Source organism: Coenobita brevimanus, chromosome 106, assembly GCF_032717465.1.
Source record: "Coenobita brevimanus isolate Jiangsu-jjx chromosome 106, ASM3271746v2, whole genome shotgun sequence".
NCBI classification, from domain to species: Eukaryota; Metazoa; Arthropoda; class Malacostraca; order Decapoda; family Coenobitidae; genus Coenobita; species Coenobita brevimanus.
The window spans coordinates 5,383,371-5,407,226 of NC_137059.1; the positions used below are offsets into that span (position 1 = coordinate 5,383,371).

Genomic DNA, 23,856 nt, shown 5'->3' on the forward strand with positions numbered 1-23,856 from the left:
TAAGACCATGTTTGCAGTGGGTACAGGGGCAGAGCTTGTTGACATTTTCAGTGCACTAGATTTTGTCTGCCCAGCTAAAATTTTAGAGGTGAAGTAATAAATACGTTGGAATGTGAATGTTTTTGGCGTGTCAGATAGAGCCAGGATTCCGGGGGCTTGAATGAGGAGTGAATGGAAGCATGGCTCATTGGAGTGGGCAAATTTGGGCTACTGCTCACCCTGCCCTTGGGTGGGAAAAGTCTGGATGATGATGATGGTGTAGTAATAAATGGAAATGTTTCCTTGCATAAAGTCAAATGTTTGTTGGAGAAGGATGTTTGGTGATATTTTACATTTTGGTGAGGGAGGTACAGTATTATTTATATCATTTAATGAACCAACTTTATATCTTTCAGATGGCAGTTGTGTGAGGTGTGATGTAACCAGTAGGTAAAAAGAGCCAGTGCGTTAGCCTTGGCTGCCTCACCCTAAAGATGACCACACTTTCTCGGCCGGGAAGCCTCCGAAACCCAGAGGTGGCCGACCTCTTTGAACGTGATGACCCGGATAGACTTTTTGATGACCTGCGTGAAATTGGCCATGGAAGTTTTGGAGCTGTATACTATGCCCGTCATTTGGCCACCAAGGAGGTAACACATGGATCTTACTTAGGTTTATGTTGGCTTCAGTAATCTGTTGTATTATGATCCTATACAGTATTTTGTTTCTACTGTTGATTGATATGTATACATTTCAATATTGAATTTTTGGACACTTTTAGTATTACAGTATTTGGGGTTGTATTTTGCCCGGTACTTATTTGAAACTTTAATGCTTCAGTCAGAATTTGTGATTTTCTTGTTCAGACTTTACTGTACTTGATAGTGGCCATTAAAAGCCTTTTGGTTTCTACATTGCACATGGGTGGCAGTCCATGCTGAAAATAACCTTTTTTTTTTTTTTTTTTTTTTTTTTTTTTTTAATGTTGGTCTGAAATAGATGTGCCATGTCTCCATGGTTATTCAGTGTATGTGTGGATGGGGTTAAAAAAAAGATATACATCAGGTAGGACAGTGGGTGTTGGGATGTTGCTAGTGAAAGATGGTGGGTTTTGGAAATTGGCTGCAGATTTTGTTTGCTCTGTTGCAGTACTATATTCTTAACCCCTTAACCGCGACATCCCTTTTGAAAAGACTTGTCGACTGACTGTGGTGTTCCTTTATCCACAATTCTATTTCAAAAACTGCACCCTGTACGAACAAAAAACAAAGGTGCTACAGTTCGTAGGGGACAAACAAAAATATACACCTGCTAGTGAAAGTGATACGAGCAACTCGAGTATTAAATATACCCCAAAAGAAAAGAAAAAAGTGCCAAACAAGCAACCACACCACGCTTGAAATTACCATCCCCAACTTATGTTACACCCACAAAGTATCCAGGGCTTCTGTTTGGTCCTGGTGAAAGTGACAAGGAATATAGTGAATTCAGTGATACTGGTGATCCGAATGAAAGGTTGAGTGATGGGAATGAAGATTTGGCATATGATCTCACCAGTGTTGGTGAAGAGAATTAGGTGGAAGAAGTACTCACAGCCATGACGCGCACCACTACCGTGACTTTGACTGCCTATTCCTCACACGACCACCACCACACACAACTTTCACACTCATCAGTGTCTAGAAAAGCGACTCGTAAAATGTAAATAAGTGAAAGAAACTAATTTATAAGTGTAAATGAATGAATATTTAGAAAATAAAAGTGTCTGGTGTAAGCTGTGTAAATATATTTCATTGGGTTTAGCATTGTTTACTATTACTGACTAGTTTTTGACTGTTAAATATAACACTATTTTATTTTATAATGTCTGTAAAATAATGATACTGAAGAGCTAAATGACACATACACCATAGTGCAGATCTAAGTGACGTGTTTAGTGGTGCGTCGTGGTGAAGTGTGGTGGGTGAACGTGGGGGTGGTTGAGGACGACGGATAGCTACAGTGACACACAATAACATAAAAAACTACAAGGGCACTCAGCAGAGCACATACCTCTGCCGAGGCCCAACATGCAGTTCCTTTTAATTCAGTAGTCAAGTCCTATTTGTTACTGTATGGCAGCTGGGAAAAGACAATCCCCCTATAAAAGCATATTTAAATCCGCTAGATCCGGAATTTTATATGGATCCGCGCCAAACTGTACACATTCTTAGATACCAACATCCTAAATATGCGTGATTTTTTTCATCAAGATCCATGCAGTATTCATTGAAAAATTTATGAAAATGCCGAAAAATGCCATGTCTCACAATGTTAAAGAAAGTGAAAAAAAAAATCCTGGATCAGCACTTTTATCCGGATCCGCACCAAAATATAATGGAGTCTGTTCCGGGCCAAGGCCCATTCTTCTACCGAGTTTCATGGAAATTCGTCCAGTAGTTTTTTGTGTAATCTTGCTCACAAATCAACCAACCAACCAACAAACAAACGGACAGGGGTGAAAACATAACCTCCTTGATGGAGGTAATGACGTTGCTTCCACTTAGCTCTGTGGCAAAGTAGGAGCATCTAGACATTCACGTAAGTGCTCATAGGTAAGTAGAAAGGTTTAGCTTTCTTGTGCATGTATTAATTTTTTTGTCTTGTGTATTATGAAAATTATTGAATTGAAAGTGGGTAACTTTTGGGTGGATTGCCACACCAGGGGCCTCACTTTTACCACCTTAGCTGCATTCGAGGGGCTAAGGTGAGCAGGAGTTGCAAGGCTTGGTGAATGAGTTTGGAAATTTGTTTGAGGAACTAAAATATTGAAAGTGAATGTAGTAAAATGTAAAGCAGTGGTCTGGAGAGGTATGACTTCAGGGAGTTAACTTGAATGTTCAGGAAATGGAAAGCATTAGTCCCTTCAGATATTTATGCAGTGTAATGAGCCATGTTGTGAGTTAAGAGGGTGCATTGTGAGAAAAGGTACTGCAGGGGAGGTTATTTTCAGCTACAGTGAGGACAGTGATAAGAGTAGGAAGGTGAGCACTGCCCTAGGGTGGGAAAGGGCTGATTGATGATGATGTCACTTGGGGAATTATTGTGTGATTTTATATACAGTATGTCTATATTTATATTTTTCTTGAAGATAAGATTGATTTTTCCTATATCTTTCATTTGTAGGCTATATTCCTTATGATTTTTTTTCTATAGCTCCATGTCTGATTTACAGATTTCCACGGTAATATTGCTTCTTGTTATTCTTGTTTTTAATGCTTTTTGGAAGGTCATAGTACATTAGCCATTGTTTGCAGGTGGTGGCAATTAAGAAAATGTCGTATAATGGAAAACAAAGTGCTGAGAAGTGGCAAGATATTTTAAAAGAAATTAGATTCCTTCGCAGTCTACGCCATCCTAACACCGTTACATACAGAGGCTGTTATCTTAAAGAATCTACTGTTTGGGTAAGTTGTGGATTTTGCTATGTAGTTGTGGCAGCTTGAGCTCACCAGATATTGTAATAACATTCCAGAGACAACCTGATACAGTACAGTCCAGAGACAACCTGATACAATACAATCTCCCAAATCTGAACATACAGTTTCCAAATGCTTCGACCTCCCAAAATATTTTTTCATGCAATAGAAAGATGTTGGTGGCATCTCTCCCCACACAAGCACTGCATGTTTGGAGGTAAAGTTTATTTGTGGACAAGAATGTCCACAGATGATATATAAGTAATACAAGATACTTCATTGCATTTACAGTTCTTGATACTGTAGGTTAGTTTTTACATGATTTTCTCATAATTATCATTGTGATTCAACTTTCCAAAATATTCCATTTTCCACAAAGCCATTAGACCCAAATATTTCAGATTTGACTGCATACCATAGTTTACAAGCCTGATGATAGGTGGTAGCTTTATAGAGGAAGGGACAGATGTAGTCTCTGGGAATGGAGAGAGTTGTATTTTTAGAGGTTGTTATGGATGTAGTTCCAGGGATATTGAGAGAGTAATTTATGTGGCTCACTGTTGTTCTTGGGAAACATAAGTGCTGTAATGTTGAGGAATGTGTGTGCAGATCATGTAACCATTCCTTGATCAAGTGGAGTTGCTGGGTAGTATATATTACTGGGATGATTTTCAAGCAGCCATAAGTCAGGTGTACACAGTTTGCCATTTAATTGCATATGGTTTTTGTTGATAGTGTTGTTATGTTTGTTGTAGCTTCGGGTTCATCTGGGTGTGAATGAAGGCTACAGATTACCTTCTGCAATCCACCACCTTCCTTTTGAGGGATAGGGAGAGAGTTGAGGGGCATTTGTATAACCAGGCAGATCCACTGCCCAGCTGTATTTGTTCCCATGACTGGAAGGTGACCCCCTTTAGCAGCTGTTATCTTTTCGTGAAAGTTATATGAAAATGTACTTCGTGACTACATTCTAATCATTCCAGTTCAGCTTCCCATGTACGTGGGATCCAGATAGCGGATACAGGAAACAGCTTGTAGGAGTACCTAGTAGTAGGGCTTAGAGAAGTTGGTAACACATGCAGTGTCTCCATTTTTCATCATTCTGTTCCACTTTTCCATTTCCAAAGATTTAAGTAATATATTAAAAAAAAGGCACAAATAGCAACAGGGTAGAGATTAATGGTTATTGCATTGATTTTTTCTTGTTTTTATATAAGTACTGTATCCCAGTTCCCCAGTTATAAAATTTTGGGTAGTATTAAAAATAAAGTTACTGTATTATAAGCAGCCATCAACAAAGTATCATTTACATTAGAGCATATGTACACCCATTCACTGATTATTCAAGCCTTCACAATTCATAACTGTCTCCCGCAGTTTATACTGTTCACTTATTCTGTTTGCATTTCGCAAGATTCAAAGTTCAGCGATTGCCTTTCAGTCAGTTTTTAAGTTGTAGTCCTTGTTAAACTCTTTCTATACTTTATCCATTATTGTTTTCAGTCTGAGGGAGTTTTTCTTAAGTTCAGTAAATAGTCTTCATATCCATCCATCCATCCATCATCCAATCCTACATTGCCCCATGAGGAGCGTAGGAGGCCGGGGCTAGGCAGTTGGTCCTGACATTTAATCATATAATAAGATTAATTGATTAAAGCAGGGGTTCTTAACCTTTTTCCTTGTCCAGACCCCCGATGGATTGCACACGATGTCCCCTTACCCCCTTCACCAGACTCAAAATCACCACCATCACCATTTCCATTAGGTGCCAGTATGACATGAGAAGCTGCCAGTAGTGTGGGTGTACTCTGTATATGGATAATTAAGAACATTGCAGGAAAGAAAATCATTAGGATTTTATCCACTTCATTTGCTTGTGAGAAAACAGCAAATGACAAATATATAGACTAGCTACAACTATTTGTGGGCTCCTGGCCTTCGGTTCCTTCTTCCTTGTATTAAAACAAAAAAAGTCTACAATAACTTTGATTCCTGTGTTTTTTATTATGAAAGAGTATTTTTACTTCTCACATACTTTAATGAGTTTCATTGAAAAAGCAAACAGACAAACAAACAAAGCAAACTAAAAACATCTATCTATCCGTCAATCTATATACTGCCAGACGTCACACTCCCATAAGGGGTGGCCATTTGACTTTGAGTTATTTGTTTTTTGGGGAGGGGCACTAACCCTCCACCAACCAACTTGTTGACACATAGGGAGCACATATGGTTTGGTTATATGGTTACCACCCAGCGTTGTAAATGGTTTCTTGGCTGACAGGAAACCATTTGGCTTGTCACTCAATGTAAAACCACATGTAAAGAAAAGCAATAAGAAGTGACAGGAAAAATGGGAGAAATAGGAAAAGAGGAGGGGAGGCATGGAAAAAGAATGATACAGGCTAAGCAAGAAGTAGACAACACTACATCAAGTGAGTGGATGATGGTCGTCACCAAACAAAGCAAACTAAAAACATATATGTTTAATTCAAGCTGAACTCTACTACATCCCCCCCCCCCCCCCACATAACCCCAGATTTTGGTCCCCATACCCCCATGGGGCATAGATACTCCCGATGAAGTACCCCTCAGTTTCATCTCATCATGGCAGTTTAATATGAGCAGTCATTCCCATGGTGTAACAAGTTAAAGGACCTGTAATGCATGCACTTTTAGATCTTCTTAAGCAATATAACTAAAATCATTTGGCACTATTGGGTGTGCTAAAGTCTACTAGTTGTATTGAATAAGTTCCTTAAGTTATATTTATTCTTGTATTTATTTTTTCAGTTAGTGATGGAGTACTGCTTAGGCTCTGCCTCAGACATTATTGAGGTTCACCGTCAGCCACTGCGTGAAGAAGAGATCAGTGCCATCTGTGAGGGTTGCCTACAGGGTCTGTCTTACCTTCACTCTCTGGGCAAGATTCACCGCGATGTCAAGGCAGGCAACATTCTTCTTACTGAAAATGGCACAGTTAAGCTTGGTAAGTGAAATATTATCATTAAAGCTGTATGGTTTTCCAAGTAGGTGCAACGGACAAACATTGTTATACAGTGCTTCAGTGATTGGGTTAAGGCTATTTTGTTTTTCTTTTGGGATAGCAGAGAAAGGATCCTACCAATGTGTACCTTGTACTGTAAGTTGCTAAAAAGTAGAGTAATGGATCTGTAAGGAATTCAGTTCTGTATACAAGTTGTAATAGCTGGGTCCAAAAGAGATGCAGTGGTAGCTATTAAGAGGCAGACTGCAGGTTGAGAAATTTTCCTTGTGCAACAAGTGGGTATGTTTAGGTAATTGATCACTGAATGGGAAGTGTGTGGGATGATGGCACAGCTGATTGGAATGTATTGAGGAGTTGTGTTACTGTACCAGTGAAATGTGATGAGTGCAGGAGGAGGAGCAGTGGCTTATTCCAGTGCTAGAATGAGAAGTGAACTGAAGAACTGTAGACTTCCTAACTATGAAGGGGCTTCTCCTTTGTGCTGAGGGTACTGTCTACAAAATGTGTGATAAGAGTTATGGTATTGCTGTTGTTGCTCAACCACAGTCCGTTTGATTGAGCAAACCAGTCAAGAACAGGTAAGCATCCACTCTCTGGAGTTGACTCTTATGTTCCCTACACCATTGATGGTGTGTTTGTGTCCTAATGTGGCATGTGTTGTGCAGTGCTCCCTTATGTGTGTTGTGTTGTGTGGGCCTTGTTGTGTTGTGTGGGCCTATTCTACAAGCTGGGCACATGCCATCTGATTCCACACAACCAAAATCTAAGCTGGTAGCAGAAGAGGGCTGGGTGATGTTCTGTTCTAACTTCTAAGCCTTGCCTGATGAGCTTGATCATCTTTATTTAAGAATACCTCCAATGGATGGATGTGAGGAGGGAGGCTTGTAGTTTGGTGTTAAGGTCAAGTTGTATTGCCCTGTGTGTGAAGTGAGTGTGCAGGTTTGTCTTCATTGCTAGTGCTGGAATGTCTAGAGGTGGGATATTGTTGTAGAGGGTTTGATCTTGTTTATGTGGTGATTATTTTATATGCCTATGTGTGCTGTATGTGTCTCATGTATTGACAGGAGTTTTGTGTATTGGCACAGGCTACTGCTTAGAATTGTGTGCCCCTCACATCACGATAGTCTCTGACAGGAAGGACTTTAGTTTCAGGGTGTAAGTGGGCTGCAGGAGTGGTGTTGGTGCAGCCATTGGTGATGCATAGGATATTTTGTATGATGTGGAAGATGTTGTAATGGTTATTAGATAGAATGGGAGTCCATGCCTGGGAGATGTAGGACATCACAGGTTTAATATATTGCTTTTCAGAGTAAGGAGAGTGTTTCTTTTTGTTGCCCAAAGTCTAGGCCTGTAGTTGTCCTAAGTGTATTGAGTCGGGGGTTGTACCGCCTCTTGATGTCTTGTACATGGTCCATGAAGGTGAGTCTGGTATCATATGTCACTCCAAGGCCCTCCCCCCCCCTCCCCTCCTAAAAAAAGAAAAAAAAGTACTTTATAATAGGCGGTGAAACTGCTGGAGAGCCCTCATGGATAGAACATAGGATTGTATTTTTTTCTCAATGACCTAATTATTATTGTGATTTTTAAAAATTACCACAAAATGTAGTTTTTTATATCAACTTCAGAAACCTCATCAGTTTTACACACAAACTGAGGCAAGTGTCCACCTGCGATGTTGAATTTTCAGCCTCCAAAATCAGTCTTTTGAGATTGTTTGTCCCTACTAACCTAGCCTAATTCAACCTAGCCCAACCTACCCTAACAATTTAACCTAACCAACTTGAACGATTTGGGGACGAAATGAATTTTGGGTCTGAATCGATCCATTGTTGTATGTAAGTTGCTACTGCAAGCATCAACAAATCTAACAAGGTGCTCTTTAGTAACATAAAATGTTATTTCTGCAGAATTGGATGTCATACATGAATTATACAATTATGAAAGAGCACAGGGAGACTGACACTCAGTAATGTTAATCAAACAAATGTTTTGATTGGTCACTGCAACTTTCCCAGACAGTACATGTTTACATTGGCTGTAGCAACTCTCCTGGGTCTTCCAGGAGTAATGAACCCCCCATTAAGCTTCTTGGATTTCACAAATTATTATTTATTATTAGTATTATTATTATGTATATTTGTGTCTATCTTATTAAAGGCAGTTGGTACTAAAGAAATGCTTGTTGGACATGAAGTCACTGCATGTGTTTTTATATGTACTGTATGTCAGTATTTATGTAATGATTGCCACTTTCCTCATTTGAGGGCAGAAAAGGAGAAAGCTCATATCAGTGTTTAATACAGTATAGTCTAATTAGCCATTTGGTTTAAGAATACTTTAGAAAGAATATGGGTTTGTCATATTCTTTTTTTCTGCCACTGGACTGTGTGAAATAGGTTGCTAAAGGATGAAAATTTATGTTAAATTGAAAAATAGTCACATATACTAGATAACTCAAGTGCTTGTACTGAGTGCATAGGTCTCTGAAATATTGTGTGATATTTGCAGCTGATTTTGGCAGTGCAAGTATTACATCCCCAGCAAACAGTTTTGTTGGTACACCTTATTGGATGGCGCCTGAAGTTATCTTGGCAATGGATGAAGGGCAGTATGATGGAAAGGTATGTTGTATGATTATCTTTAACCAGTACTTTTAGCTGAATTCTCTTGCGTTAACGTTATGTAATGTGCAGTGATATTGATGTCAGATGAAATAAGTGTGTTGTGCTTATTTGTCTGATCCTTTGTCAGTGTACAGTAGACACCCTCTATAACAAATCTTGGTATAATGGGTTTTGGATTTAACAGACGCCTCAGAGCCCACTTGAACTTTCCTTGGCTATACCAAACAATGGTCGTTAAATACACCAGTCCTGTATGAGACGGCCCTTGCATGTATTCAGTATGGACGGTGGGTGTTAGCGCCAAAGTGGTGACATGTAGAGGTGTGCGTACGTAGGAGGACTACTGGGCCTTGAAAGCAGGCTGTGAAGCCTATGCCCAGAGTCGGTCACATAAAAAAAAAAAAAAATGGGGCACAGGTATGCTGCCCTTCTGAGCTGAAATTGCCATCTCCCCATCATGATTGCTGAGTTGTTGTAATAAATTACTGTATACTGGACTGTACTAGTCATGAAATGCTGTAACAAGAAAGTGAAATAAGCTGCAAAAAGATGACATTATGGGCTAAGTGTTAAATGGTTATAGTTTATTACTTTTAGTACAAGACTATATTTTTCTCATATATTTTCAAACATGTGCTTTCAGACATAAGGAGATCCTCAGATTTGATTAATTTTCGGCTTTACTAAACCTGGCTTCCTCCCTGTTAGTCCGTTATAGCAAAGGTCTGCTGTAATATTAAAGTTAAAACAAAGTGATGATATCTAGGATTGGTGGTACTGCTGTCAAAGACAAGGGAGAGTGGCCATGTGCAGTTTGCCACAAGGGCGTGGGAAACAATTCCATCTTGTTCAGTGTTTGTGATAAATGGTGCACAAGAGAAATAGTGGTAACAGAGGTAGACTGTGAGATAATGGTGATTTTATGTGTTTGGCATGTCAGGGAGAGCAGGTGGAGATTGTCAGGCGTGAAAGGATTGAACTTGCTGGTGAGTCTCTTGAGTGTGTGGAAGAGTTTTGTTATTTGGGAGACATGTTATGTGCTGGAGGTGGGGCTGGAGCTAGCTCTGTGGCTAGGGTGAGAAGTGGTTGGAAGAAGTTCAGGGAGCTGTTGCCTTTCCTGACATTGAAAGGACTTTTTCTACTTGCTAAGAGGTCTTTGTATGCAGCATGTGTTAGGAGTGTGATGTTGTATGGTAGTGAGACCTGGGCAGTAAAGGAAGAGGATATTCACAGGCTCAAACATACAGAAATGACAATGATTAGGTGGATGTGCAGTGCGTCCCTGCGTGCAAGGCCTGGGGGGGGGACTGGGTTTACAATGGAAGAGTTGAGAGGTAGGATGGGACTGGAGTGTATTGGTGTTGTGATGAGGAGAGGTAGATTGAGATGATTTGGACATGTGGAGAGGATGGGGGATGATAATTGGGTGCAGAAGGTAAGAATTGTTAATATTCTGGGTGAGGTTGCGAGAGGTAGACCGAGAAAGACGTGGGACGAGGTCATTAAGTGTGACCTCAGGGTTAAGGGACCAAACAGGGAGGCTGCAATAGATCGTGCAGCATGGAGAGCCGCCATTAGGTGACCAAGGCCGACACATGCAAGCATGTTGGAGCCTTCAAAAACGAACGAACGATCTAATGAATCTTCCCTGTAACACTCAGTAAACTTCATTCATTCATTCATTGCCAGATGCCATGTATCCCAGAAGCGGGGTGGTATGCCACGTTAATTCTTGCACTTGCTTGGCTCACCATCATCTTTGTACTGGGATACAATCACAGCCTTTTTCCACTCTGCTGGCACTGTTTCACTCATCCATGACTTTGTATGTATCTGCAATAAGCACTTCGTTCTGTTCTGTCCACTACACTTAGTTATCTCTGCATACACCTCATCAACTCCAGCTAGTTTCCCATTTTTCAGCCACTTCACAGCATTCTTCACCTGTGCGATTTTCACATTTCCTGGCATTGCATTCTTCTCCCAAAACCAATCATGTTAATGGTCGCTTTGCTGTCTCCATTCCCATTCATCAGACTTTCAAAATATTCTTTCCATCAGGTCCTTACTTCATCCCCATAGGTTAACAACCTACCACATATATCCTTCACACTTTCCCATTTCTTTCTGCTGTCACTCCTACATTTCTGCATCTCTTTTCAGAATAACTTCCTATTTCAGAGCAATATGCATTCATTTTTCTTCCTAGATCGTCATTTACCTCCTCCATTTTCCTCTTCACTAGTCTCTATACGTGCGTCTTGCCCTCAATATATTCAGTTCTTATTTCAATGGAACCTGTGTCCTGTAACCACTCTAGCCATTTCTTGCTCTTTTCCCCCACTGCTCTGTTAACCTCTTCATCCCACTATGCCGTACCTCTCTTCTTTGTTGTTACTCTTGCCACACCCCACACCGCTTTAGCATTCCTAACTAAGCAGTCCCTATATTCGTTCCGCAAGCTGTCTAGATCCATTTAATTCTGATTCACTGAATTCAGTTCCTCCCCAACTTTGGTCCTGTATTCATCTGCCATTTCTGTGATCCTCAGCTGCTCAACTTTCAGTTTTTCTTCCCGACTGCTCCTTTCTCACATGGTCCACCTCACACCACTCAGCTTGATCTCGCATACCACAGTCGTATGATCTGACGGACCTGCACATCGTTCCCTCACTGCCCTCATGTTAGCAACCATTCCCAGCGTTGGCCTCTCTATGAGCACGTAATCAGTCAGCCTCCTTTCAGCACGATCCCCATTCTGTCCATACCACGTATATTTATGTTCATCTTTGTGTTTGAAATATGAGTTACTAATGCACAGCCTCCTCTCTTGACACATATCCTTCAGTTGCTTCCCATTATCATTTTCTCCTGATACTCTGGTACTCCGTTACAACCCATTATGTCATCCTCAGGACCAGTGCCTACTCTTCCATTCATTTCGCCCATTGCGTTCACTTTATAGCTCCTGGGCATTTCTCCCAGCGCTTCATCCAGCTCATCCCAAAACCTGTCTTTCTCTCACTCCTGTCATTACACGGTGCATACACTACAATCACTGCCTTTTTTTACCTTCTCAACCTCGAACTTGACATGCATACATCTTTAGCTGACACATCTGTAATCTCTCATTCCACCTGCCATACCTCATTCATCAACAAAGCTACTCCTTCCTTGCATCTTCCTTGCCCATTCATTCCTGATCTTACACATCTCACACCCTTCCACTCCTCCACATCACACCCTTTCATCTTTGTTTCACACACTGCCATCATAGCATATCACGCTCTCTTGAACACATTCACCACTTGTACCCTCTTGATCTCCTTATTCACAGCTCTCACATTCCACATTGCCATGTGAATCTGCCCATTTGGTTGGGATTTTTTGTCATTCTGATTGTATTTCCCACTATTGCCTACCATAAGTGTATATTAGCAAGAGAATATACCCTGGAATAAGAAAGAAACCTGTACAGTGTGTTTGTGGATTTGAAGGAGGTGTTGATAAGTTCTGTGGGTGATAGGAAAATAGGCTGTGAGTAATCTTTGTGTTGAATGGATTGTCAGGTTGATGATTTTGTGCCAAGGGGTAACTACTGTATTTCTGTAAAAGTGAGTGGAGAGTTAAGTGAGGGATTCTTGGTCATTGTCTTCATGGCTGTTCATCCTGACACTTGAGGCAGTATTGAGAGAGTTTAGAAGTGGGGTACCTTGGGAGATTTTAATTTCAGATGATTCAGTTCAGATTGCTGAAGTATACAGAAGGCCAGAGAGAAGTTCAAGAGGGCTAGAAGTGGGATGGAAGCAAAGGGACTGGAAGCATCAATTGCTCTAGTGCATTGTGTTTTTTGCAGGTTGATGTATGGTCCTTAGGCATCACATGCATCGAGCTGGCAGAACGCAAACCACCCTACTTCAATATGAATGCCATGAGTGCCTTGTATCACATTGCCCAAAATGATGCCCCCAAAATGTCAGCCCCAGACTGGTCTAAAGACTTCCAACATTTTGTAGAATCTTGCCTTCAGAAATCACCACCGGAACGACCTACCTCTGCAAGGCTCCTCTCGGTGAGTACACGTATATTTTTAATTGTTTTTAAGTGGAACCAGGGTTTTAAAACTCAAATGATAGGGAAATGAGAGTGTGACCATCCAGCATTATAGTTCTCTTTATTTCTGGAGCTTATTTCCCCCTATCTTTTAGGAGGGAATAGGGCTGGGATGATTAGTGTGGTGTTGCTTGAACAATTGTATTTTCAAAGGTTGTTTTAGTTATGGTTGTTTAAGTAAAATGTATGACCCATTATAGTGTATTAAACAGTAGTGTCCTTATTAATCTCTTCTTGTTTTGGTTTTCTTGCACATAACAATCCAGAATGTAGCAGATAGACATGCAGCAGTAGGTATAAGTGGGCTGGAAAGATTTTCTGATATTCATGTTGCCCTACCAGAACTTTTAACATTACTACACATGATCGCTTAAATTTATAACACTAGTAATAATGATGTTTTGTCACATTTGCAGTTGATTATTTGGATAAAGATCTTATTTCTCCTTAAGGTAGGCTGAGGAATATTGCTGAGTTTGTGTGGTTAGTATATAGGGGCGAGCATGCAGAGGCTGAGAGGTGGAAAACGATTAATCTTGTTCGAGAGTCTCTTGAATGTGTGGATGAGTGTTGTTATTTGGGGAACAATATATATGTTGGAAGTGAGGTATGATGGCAAAGGTGAGGAGTGGTTGGAAGATGTTCAGGAGCTTGTTGCCCCTCCTGACACTGAGAAGACAATTCCTCTGTGCTAAGGGGGCATGGGTTCCAGGAAACCATTAGGCAGTACACTTAGTGTAGAGCCACCTGCAGCAGAGAGAAGAGGAATCAAAAGTGACAGGAAGGAAGAGAGGAGGCCAGACACAGTAGTAGAATGAAAAAGGGGAAGGAAGAAGTAGGCAGCACTACATCAAGTGAGTGGATGATAGTAGCCACCACTTAACACCATTGCATTCTGTATACAGAGTGTGATTTCTTTAATCAGATTTATTCCTGTCTTTGAAACTTGGACTTTTCTTTACAGCATGAATTTATAACAAGACACCGATCATCCCATATCATTCTGGATCTTATTGCTCGCACCAAGAAGGCTGTTCGAGAGTTTGATAACTTAAATTACCGGAAAATGAAAAAGATCCTATTATATGAGACGGAAAGTCAACAGGGGGATATTGAAGGTGAGGTCAATGTGTTCCATACATCTCATTTATTACTCATTGCTCTTTTGAATTTCAGTTGTAGTTACTATTTGCTGTACTGTAACCATACACATATTTAGGAATGTAAAGTAAATTGATTGATATTCTTGCACCGTAGCTATGTTTGCATGTGGCTTGCTTCTTTACATACTAGAAACAAAGTTTAATGTAGTATTTATAATTATTTGCAAGTACTCATTCATGGAAATCCAGTAACAGCTTCGTGTGAATGATTTGGAACTGAATATAATTAATGTTAATAATTAATTATGTCCTTTTGGCTGAAAAGATAAAGATGATATGCAGGAAGGAATCAAACTAGCTGCTGTACTATACCACTTCAGTATATGGTATCAGTTTCATTTACATTAGAGTTGCCTTAATTTGGGTAAGGGGTTCCTGAATATAGTCCGTGCTTACCTCAAACTCAACCCCATCCGAGCTGATTCTTTGTAAGGAGCTCACCCTCCTTGAGTCATTGTTATATAACCAGTGTAGATTGTACCTCATGGGAGACTTGGAGCTTGGCCTGTGCAGACCTTCATTGTGCCTCATGTGAATTCTGCAACTCAGGAAGCGTTAATGCAGTGAGAAACGAATAAACCACTTTGGCATTTTTCACACTCTGCAGCTCTGCTGTTTGTTCAAATGTAATTTCTGCTGAATATATGGAAATAGTGTTTCTTTTTTCTTTATTCTTTTAAATACAGTTCATTATCATATAGGATTGTGAGTGAGTGTTTCAGTGGTTGTATGAAGCAGTACCACTTGGATTGCATAACCTTTACACCTACTGCCGATAGTTACAGTAAGACCTCACTATAACGGACTAATTGGGGCCCAAGCCAGTCCGAAAAACGTGAAATTCTGATAAAAGCGACATCTGGACTTCCCCCCGCTAATCCGGACTTTTTCCGATATATCAGACGTTAGTCGGGATCGTATGAACATTTTTAAACTGTTTTGACTACCATTGCAGTACTGAACTGTGTTATTACTTCACTACATTAATCAAATGGTATAATATATATAATAATACTTTACTGTACACTGATAAACGTGTCTTTTATTTACCTTATTGTGGTGAACATACCTGAAGTGGTCAGGCAGTCCGGACTGCTTCTGGCTTTATCGGACTTTTTCCGATATACAGTAATCCCGCATTTTTTGCGGATTTTTTGTCTACGGTTTTGCCCTCTCGCGGATTTTCTTAGCATTAATAAGTTCAACAAAAATATCCTTGAATATACAGAAAAAAAAAAAAAAATTGAAATTCCCACAGCTTCCAATTGTAGCGCGGTAAACTCACGCCACCCTCTGTCCATTTCCCGTGGCCCCTCTGCCAGTGTTACCATATCTAGCATAATTTTATTCTTTTAGCATAATTTTGATCAAATTTTCGAGTCTGGAATATTTTTTAGCATATTAGAAGTTTTAGAATCATTCTAGCATAATTTAGAATGGAATGGAATATTTTTAGAATAATTTTATAAAAGCTACAAATCAGAGAGAGAGAGAGAGAGAGAGAGACGAATAAGGTAAGAAGATGTTTGAATAGTTGGTTACTTTCAGTTTGGGCTTGGTTGGGTTGGATTAGGTTAGGTTAGGTTAGGTTAGGTTGGATTAGGTTAGGTTAGGTTGGATTAGGTTAGGTTAGGTTAGGTTTTAGGTTAGGTTCGGTTTGGTTCGGTTAGGTTAGGATAAGTTTGAGCTTTGTACTTTACCCATGAAACCTAGTTTTTTCCGATGGATTTTGGTATGATTCATTCGATTTTCAGCTTCATTTCAGTCGGAAATGACCATTTTCTGTGTTTCCCCCCCTCCTTATAACCCCCGATTCCCCAAAGATCCCTCATTATTTCAGGGGGATAGAGGGGGGTCATATCTCAAAATCTGGTTATTTCCGACGGAAATGATGCTCAAAATCGAACGAATCACATCAAAATCCATCAGAAAAACGTAAGTTTCGTGGGAAAAAGCAGTATGGGTAGATACCGATATTTATCCTCTTACTGTATGTAGGTTCATTTTAATATTTTCATAGTAAACAATATATAATTAATATGTTGCACGAATATGTATAGAATTTTATCATTTAGCTTCAAGTTAGCATAATTCATTTTTTACTTGGAACAAATATGCTCAATCTAGCATAATTTTTTCATTGCCCTAGCATAATTTCGTTGTTTGGATATGGCAACACTGCTCTCTGCCTCGCATTCTTCAGTCCACGCCTGACTGCCTTAAGTGGGTGTTGTGGTTGTAACCACACTATGATATGAGCCTCTTGCCTCCCACTTGCTTTCCACATGGCCCCAGGACGTAAGCCAGCCTCACCAAAGGCTAATAATACAATTAGGAAGAACTCCAAAGTGACAAAACGATCAAGTTATGACCTTAGCAGAGAAAATTGTGTTACTGGACAAGCTAAGAAACGACCGTGCGAGTGTTTGCTATCACCAGTTAATGCATCTTTTTATTTTGTACTGTTTTGTTAATAAATGTGTAGATAATTGTGTATTACAGTACGGTGTTTACGTTTTTCCTTCATAATGGAGTATGTGCTTTCAATCTTGTAAGAAGGTATTTCGGGATGAGTATGGAGGTTTCGGGACAATTCGCAGTCACAACAAACACAAAACAATTCGCCTTCATTAATGAAGATAGCTATGGGTGACGCTAGAATATAATTCAAAGGCGACTACAGCGAGGAAGAAAAGTTAATTATTGACTAAAGGTGCAACTAATAAATAATATCCAGAACCTACGCTACTGAACATACACTTTGCTGGATCCCCCTGAAATATAGTTATTAAAGTATTGATTAATTAATAATAAGTACTGTATATCAAAGTACTGATTAGTATATTTATAGAATGGCGGGGAATCGTCCAGGGTTCGAATTGTTCTGAAGGGGAATCGTCCATGTTTTGACGGGGAATTGTCTGACGGCGAATTATCTCGCAATCAGTATGGACATGGACTGTGTGATGGGCAGCATGGTGGACACAAGTGCAAGTTTTCAATTGTTAATAGAGTATTCGCGGAATTGACTTTTCGCGGGGGTTACAAGAACGTAACTACCGCGAAATATGCGGGATTACTGTATAGGAATTTAGTCCGATAGCTCCTTGAGTCCAATAAAAGCGAATTCCAGTCTATTGAAGTCCGTTATATCGAGGTTTTACTGTATATTTAAATTATGGAAGTACCATACTAGGAATAGGGTTAGTGAAGGATTTTTTATTTCTATTATTATTATTTTTTTTTAATGCTAGGAAGAAGGAACCAAAGGCCATGAGCCCACAATAACTGTTCCTTCCAGAAGAAAAACAAAATACAAGAAAGAGCAATTTCTTTCTTAAAGTTGTCTTGAGCAGAATGAAATCATTTGGTGATAGAATTATTAAAATAAATAAGACATTATGTATTGCATGGGTTAACTCTAATGCAGTGGGGTACATCATGTGGTGTAAATAGGAGCATCGTTGTCTAGGAGGTGTCATGACAGAAGGCTTTTTCCCAGTGAAGGAGTGACATCTGGTGATCCAGTCATCAGTCACAATTCTTCCCCACTTTTCCCAGAGCTGACTGACTCTGCTCCAGTTAGCACAAAGCGGGACACATTTACTTTGCATTATTACACCCATGTTCATGCCCAAGGTGACCACAAAAAATCATTCATCTAGAACTTGCAATCATAGTGACATTAAGCAGGCAGGTGACAGTCTCTCTATCTTATTACTTGCAGAGAGAAAAATTTAACTTCATCCTGGACATATTAATTTTCTAATTGACCCACTCCTTTATGATGCAATTATGAGTAAAAAGATGCGCAATTTTCTGTAAAAGGCATGTGATGGAGGAAAGCAAAGCTTTCCCTTAGCAGTTGTTTTAAGGTTATGGCAGGTGAAAAAAGTCTTCAGACATTTTGTTTCCAATTGATTGAAAGTTTCACTTGCGTTTATAAGTGTTATGTCAGATTGAATTTTTAGTACTTGTCTTTGAAGCTCAGCTTGTTTGAGTGAACAGATGTCTATTTATTTCTAAAAGTGCATGCTTAACTTTTAACTACAAGCTGTTCATGTGCCAGCATCAAAGGTTTGTATTGAATCTGGATTTATATATGAATATATTATGTTGTAGTTTGAATTAAAGTTGCAGTTTACCTATTCTGCTATTGTCTCGTCAGTACCATCCATCAGTGCTTTGATCATTTGGTGTGAAGTTTAGAAATACAGAAAGAAAAATAAGCTAATCATAGATAGATAAACCTAACCTGTAACATAACCCAATTTGGTATTCTAATTGGCATTTATTCAGTGTTAGTAATAACTAGCTTATATATAATCTTGACTTTATATATATATATATATATATATATATATATATATATATATATATATATATATATATATATAAACAGCTCTTAAATGGTACAATAGTTTCTAAATACTGTAGTGTACATAATGGCTGATATTTAGACATGATATGTGCAGATTTTTCATTGGTAATGGGTTATAGTAATGCTCAGTACACACTAATATTAATTTTATGTAACATTGTGTAATTACACTATATCATTTGGTAAACCATGAAAATCAGACAGCTGGTGTATGATCTTCCCCTCTCCTTGATTTATCTTCTTGGAGCACTCCTATTGTGAAGATGCTGGAGATAGTATATTGAATACAGAACTTATTCACAGCTCTATGTATGTTAATCATTGTAAATATTAATTTGAGACACTAGACAGCTTCAAACATTTGGCATTTTAAGTTGTTTGCTTGTGAAAGATTGTTGCTAATAAAACAAACTCAGTAAATGTCAAGGAGATGAGAGGGACGCGGGTAGGTGATCCAGTAACAGTGCACTTTTACTGACTGACAGACTCCACAGAGGAGGATGCGGCCGGTGGTGACAGCAGCAAGAGCAACAGCATCACGTCAGAGAAGTCGGTCATATCAGCTGGGGTCAGTTCGTCGCAGTCCCAGTCATCTTCCACCAACTCCCTCCATCACCCTCATTTGCTCCACCAGCCCCCACACCCATACCATCAGGCGCCATCACCCCCAACCATCATGTCACAACAGCCGTCTCATGCTCAGTACATAGGTGTACCCCCTGTACCACCTCACCTCCACCATCACCACCCTCCACCATCACATTATTCACCTCAGCCACAGCATCATGCACCGGCATATCAACCCTCCCCCTCACTTGTACACTCAGCTTCATCATCATCACTTCATCAAACAGACTTAGGCCTACCCAATAATAATCACCATCAATCATTAACGCCACCCTCACCACTCATATCATCATCTGTAATGGAGTCCCCCAGCCTCACTTCCCTGGCTAGTACCAACGCTACATCCTCCACCACTCCTACCCTCCTCCTTCAGCCTTCTCAGGGGCAGACCGCTCCCTCCACCGCCAACAACAACGCCACCAACAACGCGTCCTCTACCGTCAAGTCGCGGGACTCGCGGCGTGGACGGGTAGGCGGCTCCTCCCCTTTGCCTTCCACCACTCACGTTGCCACCTGCTCGCTAGCTTGGACGGTGCACTACACCCCCAGATTAACACACATTCTTATTAACACTTACTAGTGCCAGACTAACCAGCTAGTCTTTGCAGCTGCCTGGCAGTTTTAGCTAACCAACTACTCAGCTGGATGGATTCACCTGCTTCTCAGTTAGCACCCCTACTCACTAACATGATAAAGGAAGGGAAATCACCATAACCCTTTGTTATGTGCCAAAATGGATATGCTACCAGTGCTTACTAGTTAATATTGATAGTGCTTTCTTGGCCTTGCAAGTACAACTTGATGTAAGATCAGTCCAACTTCCTACACTGATACTTGAAACTAATGTAGGTCAGATGTTGCACAAATTCATACTGGTACTGTGAAGGCTCCAGTTGTAAATTCCAGCAATTACAACAGTCGTCCAACAATATGTTAGTGAGGTGACTAACAGCTTGATTAGTTTCCTTTTTGTAGTACAGGATATTTTGTGTGCATATTTCTTAACATACCTTCATAATGATAATTTTTTACGGTTTACTAAAGCTTATAGTAATTAATTTAATACCAACAGTTATTCTTATTAAAGTTTACTAAACTTTGCTGGTATATTAAATTAGTGTTTAACATTTCCCTCCCTCTCTCCCCCTACTTGACGATGATAAATTGATTGTTGTACATAGATGTAGAGACCCTTAGAATAATGTTTTCCCTATAGTGCGAGCATATGATTCAGTGATGCTAAGCATAGAGCTTCCAGACTTGCCTTGTATTATGCTTTCTGTGCCATAATATGAAGAAGCTACTTATTTGAATGCAATATGCAAAACCTTTTGTAAGTAGTGGATTGCCTGGTGGAAATGAATAGTTTTGACCATTGCAAAAGTGCTTGCTTCAGATTCTCAAACATTTGTCAATGTTAGGGCACCTAGACTGAAAACTTTCTCTCATGCTATATGACTGCAGTTTCAAAAATAGCTGTATGTGTTTATAAAGTTTCTCACTAACATGTTTTGGTTGCTGTTAGCTGCACATCTTACATTAATTTTTGTATGAAGGGCTTAATTATTGCTTTTGTTGAATGCCCAACTCTGAATAAGCATATGAGTAGAAGGTGGCTGGAGGCAAACCGGGGAGTGGAGTGTTAGGGTTGTGTGTGGGTGCTCTGGATGCAGTGGTTCACATGTATTGTCTCTTAGTTTGGTTGGGAATAGTGAGGGTTATGTATGGAATGTACAATGTTTAGCCATAATTTATGCTCATCCTCTATTCCTGTCCTGGGCTGAAAGGAAGTCAGCCAAGATGTAGCATGGACTGAAGACTTTTAAGTAATTCAAAGCTTTCCTGGGCTGCACAAGTAACACTCATAGCAAACTGTTCTTCTTGTACTTTCATAATGCTTTGAACTACCACTGTAACCTTGAACAGCAGGTCTTGGTTTGATGCAAAAGCCTGGCTGTGACATCCCGTCAGCCAAGGATAGGCTCAGAGGGCGAGCAGAAACTAAGGCTTGTGAGTGTACAGTACTTATGGGAATTTTATATTAATAATGAAGCTAGTCATTTGCTGTAGTTTTGAAAAACAAGATATTCTTGAGTGACATATTCTACTGTTCCACAACATTGGCTTACTTCACTCTTCTCTTGCATTGATATGTATAAAGTACAATCGTCCAAGGAAGTGATGACTCGCTTCAAGTTTCGACCATAACTCCCTGCGTCTAGCAACCTTCCACTCAAAAGGGAGTCCAAGATAACAATACTCTTTCCTTTTTTGGATGTTTCCCATAACTTGCCTGCCCTCCAAACCTTTTTATGGTGTTGAAGAAATATAAGAAAGCTAATCTTGTGAAAATATAAGTAAAATTCATCTTTACTGTTTTAGATTAATAACAATAGATAGATATTAAGCAAAATCTGGCACATTTCCAGTCACACCCAAGTGGCTCAAGGATGTCAGCATTAGTCATGATAATGCTATGAATGGGATTGGATCTCTTCCGGCCATTATTGTCACACTTACTTCTTCTTTTTCTTTACTGACTAATTCGTCTTTAGCTGTCTTCATTGTCACTCTTGCTTTTGACCACCACCCATTCCGTCTTCTTTCATGAGAGTGCCCAATTGATTCTCTTACATAATGAAATTTCATCATCAATAAAAATGACTACCCTTTTTAACTTTTGGTCTAAAATTGCCATATCTCCATCTTGAATGCAGAGTTATAAAAATATCTGGACACTAGACTATGATGCCAGTCAGAAAAAATGTCATGGAAACAGTGTGGATCAGGAGTATTGTCTTTTTCCTACTTTGGCCTATGTGAAGTAATACATAAAAGAGTTTAGTTGATCCCCGGTAATTTTACCTTTTCACTAAATTTAGTGGATACTCTTCCTTGTTGCATTCTATTACTTCAGTGTTAGCTCACAGCAGTCATGGCTTTGTTTTGCCCCATGAATTTCTTCCTGCATAGAGATTTAAAGGTGAATAAGAATATATTTTTAGATGTTTATTTTCGTGATCTGATGACACTTGTGATTTTGACATGACTTTTAACTAGATTTGATTTTATGCGACATTTCTCCCTCAGTATTGTTGCCTTAGGATGTAAAACAAGCATTAGGTTCGTTTCACCACATTTTAACCCTGAAACTGTTGAGCAACAGGCAGTGCGTTTCACATTCCTTTTGCACCGCTTAGCGTCAACTCCGGTATATTGCGGTTTCCTCTCATGCATTGTGAGATGTACGCCATAACATCACATATATTGCTGTTTAATGTTGTTTACCTAAATACTGCTCCTCCCAGTGTGTAGTAAAGGAAATACAGTATAACCAGGTTGTGGCAGTTGCAAGATACCACTTTCTGAGGGAAAGGTACTGGGAATTTGGTCATCGCTTCTTTGGCCGATTGTACATAATTGCAATTCCTGTACACTGGAATGTACATAATATTCTTCCAGTGATGAAAATATGGTGAATTAACCAAAGTAATGAATGTGCTTGTGTTGAGTATTTTGTGTAGTGTTTTAATATTCTCTTTAGTGCTAGATGTAAAAGTAAAATTTTATGTACAAATCTGTTTTGTGTATGTGCAAGCATTGCTGGACAGCGATGAAGTGGGCGTGGTTGTCAGAGTGTCAGATGGACTCACTGACTTTACCTGTACTTAATGTAAGGGATGTGTACTTTACTGCACTGTAAACGTGTGCTCAGTTATGATTATTTTTATAGTGGTACTGTATGTAACTGAGCACATTCTACAGTACAGTTGCTGAAGTATGTTGTGTGTGATGGAATATTAGTGAATAGTGAAACAATATTGTATACCAGTGCCTAGGAGGATGCTTAAGTGGACAAAATGTTAGAAGTGTGATTCAAATCATACCTCTACAGTTTCCCCCCTCACCCCCCTTTTTTCCTCTTCCTACATAAGAATACGTGTGTCTGATATACTTGGCAGATCAGTTACAGTAAGGTGTAGTATTGATGTGCACCTTTGTGAGAAAGACTTCATAGGTTTGATCAAGTTGTTCAGATAATAAGTTACCTGTCTGATTAGTGGAAAATTTAAGAATACTGTTAATTAGAGGCTCATTTGCTCTTGCTGTGGATCAGCCTTACGTAAGTATGCAAGTGGGCCATATCTGAAAATACTGTATGTTGGTTACACTAATGTGTGTGTGTGTGTGTGTGTGTGTGTGTGTGTGTGTGTGTGTAACTACACCAATTTAATATATTTCTTTGTTGAGAGAAGTTACTCGGTAATGTAGTCTAAGAGTCAGCTTGCACTGTGTAGCTTCATGCAATAGCCAGTTTCATTATATGACAGTGTGTATGTAAATTACTTAATTCCTGCATATGTTTAAGCTTTTTTGTAAGCTTTTGATTGGTTTAATACAGGCACCTTGAAATAAAATGCACTGTCATCTTGTGTAACTCAGGAGAAAACAATTGGAATCAAAAAGAGTGTGAATTGAAACTTGACTAAGACCATTATATTAT

General features: G+C 39.5%; 1 protein-coding gene across 1 annotated transcript in view; it reads left to right on the plus strand.

Annotated features, from left to right (window-relative positions):
• Positions 1-399: 399 nt before the first annotated feature.
• Positions 400-23,856, plus strand: part of Tao (Serine/threonine-protein kinase Tao) — a 48,511-nt gene continuing 25,054 nt past the window's right edge. The window contains exons 1-7 of the mRNA XM_080285477.1: positions 400-629; positions 3,276-3,425; positions 6,231-6,426; positions 8,953-9,065; positions 12,925-13,140; positions 14,146-14,299; positions 19,220-19,821. Coding sequence (XP_080141603.1) covers positions 474-629; positions 3,276-3,425; positions 6,231-6,426; positions 8,953-9,065; positions 12,925-13,140; positions 14,146-14,299; positions 19,220-19,821 — 1,587 coding nt within the window. The 5' untranslated portion in view covers positions 400-473. The remainder of the gene's footprint in view (positions 630-3,275; positions 3,426-6,230; positions 6,427-8,952; positions 9,066-12,924; positions 13,141-14,145; positions 14,300-19,219; positions 19,822-23,856) is intronic.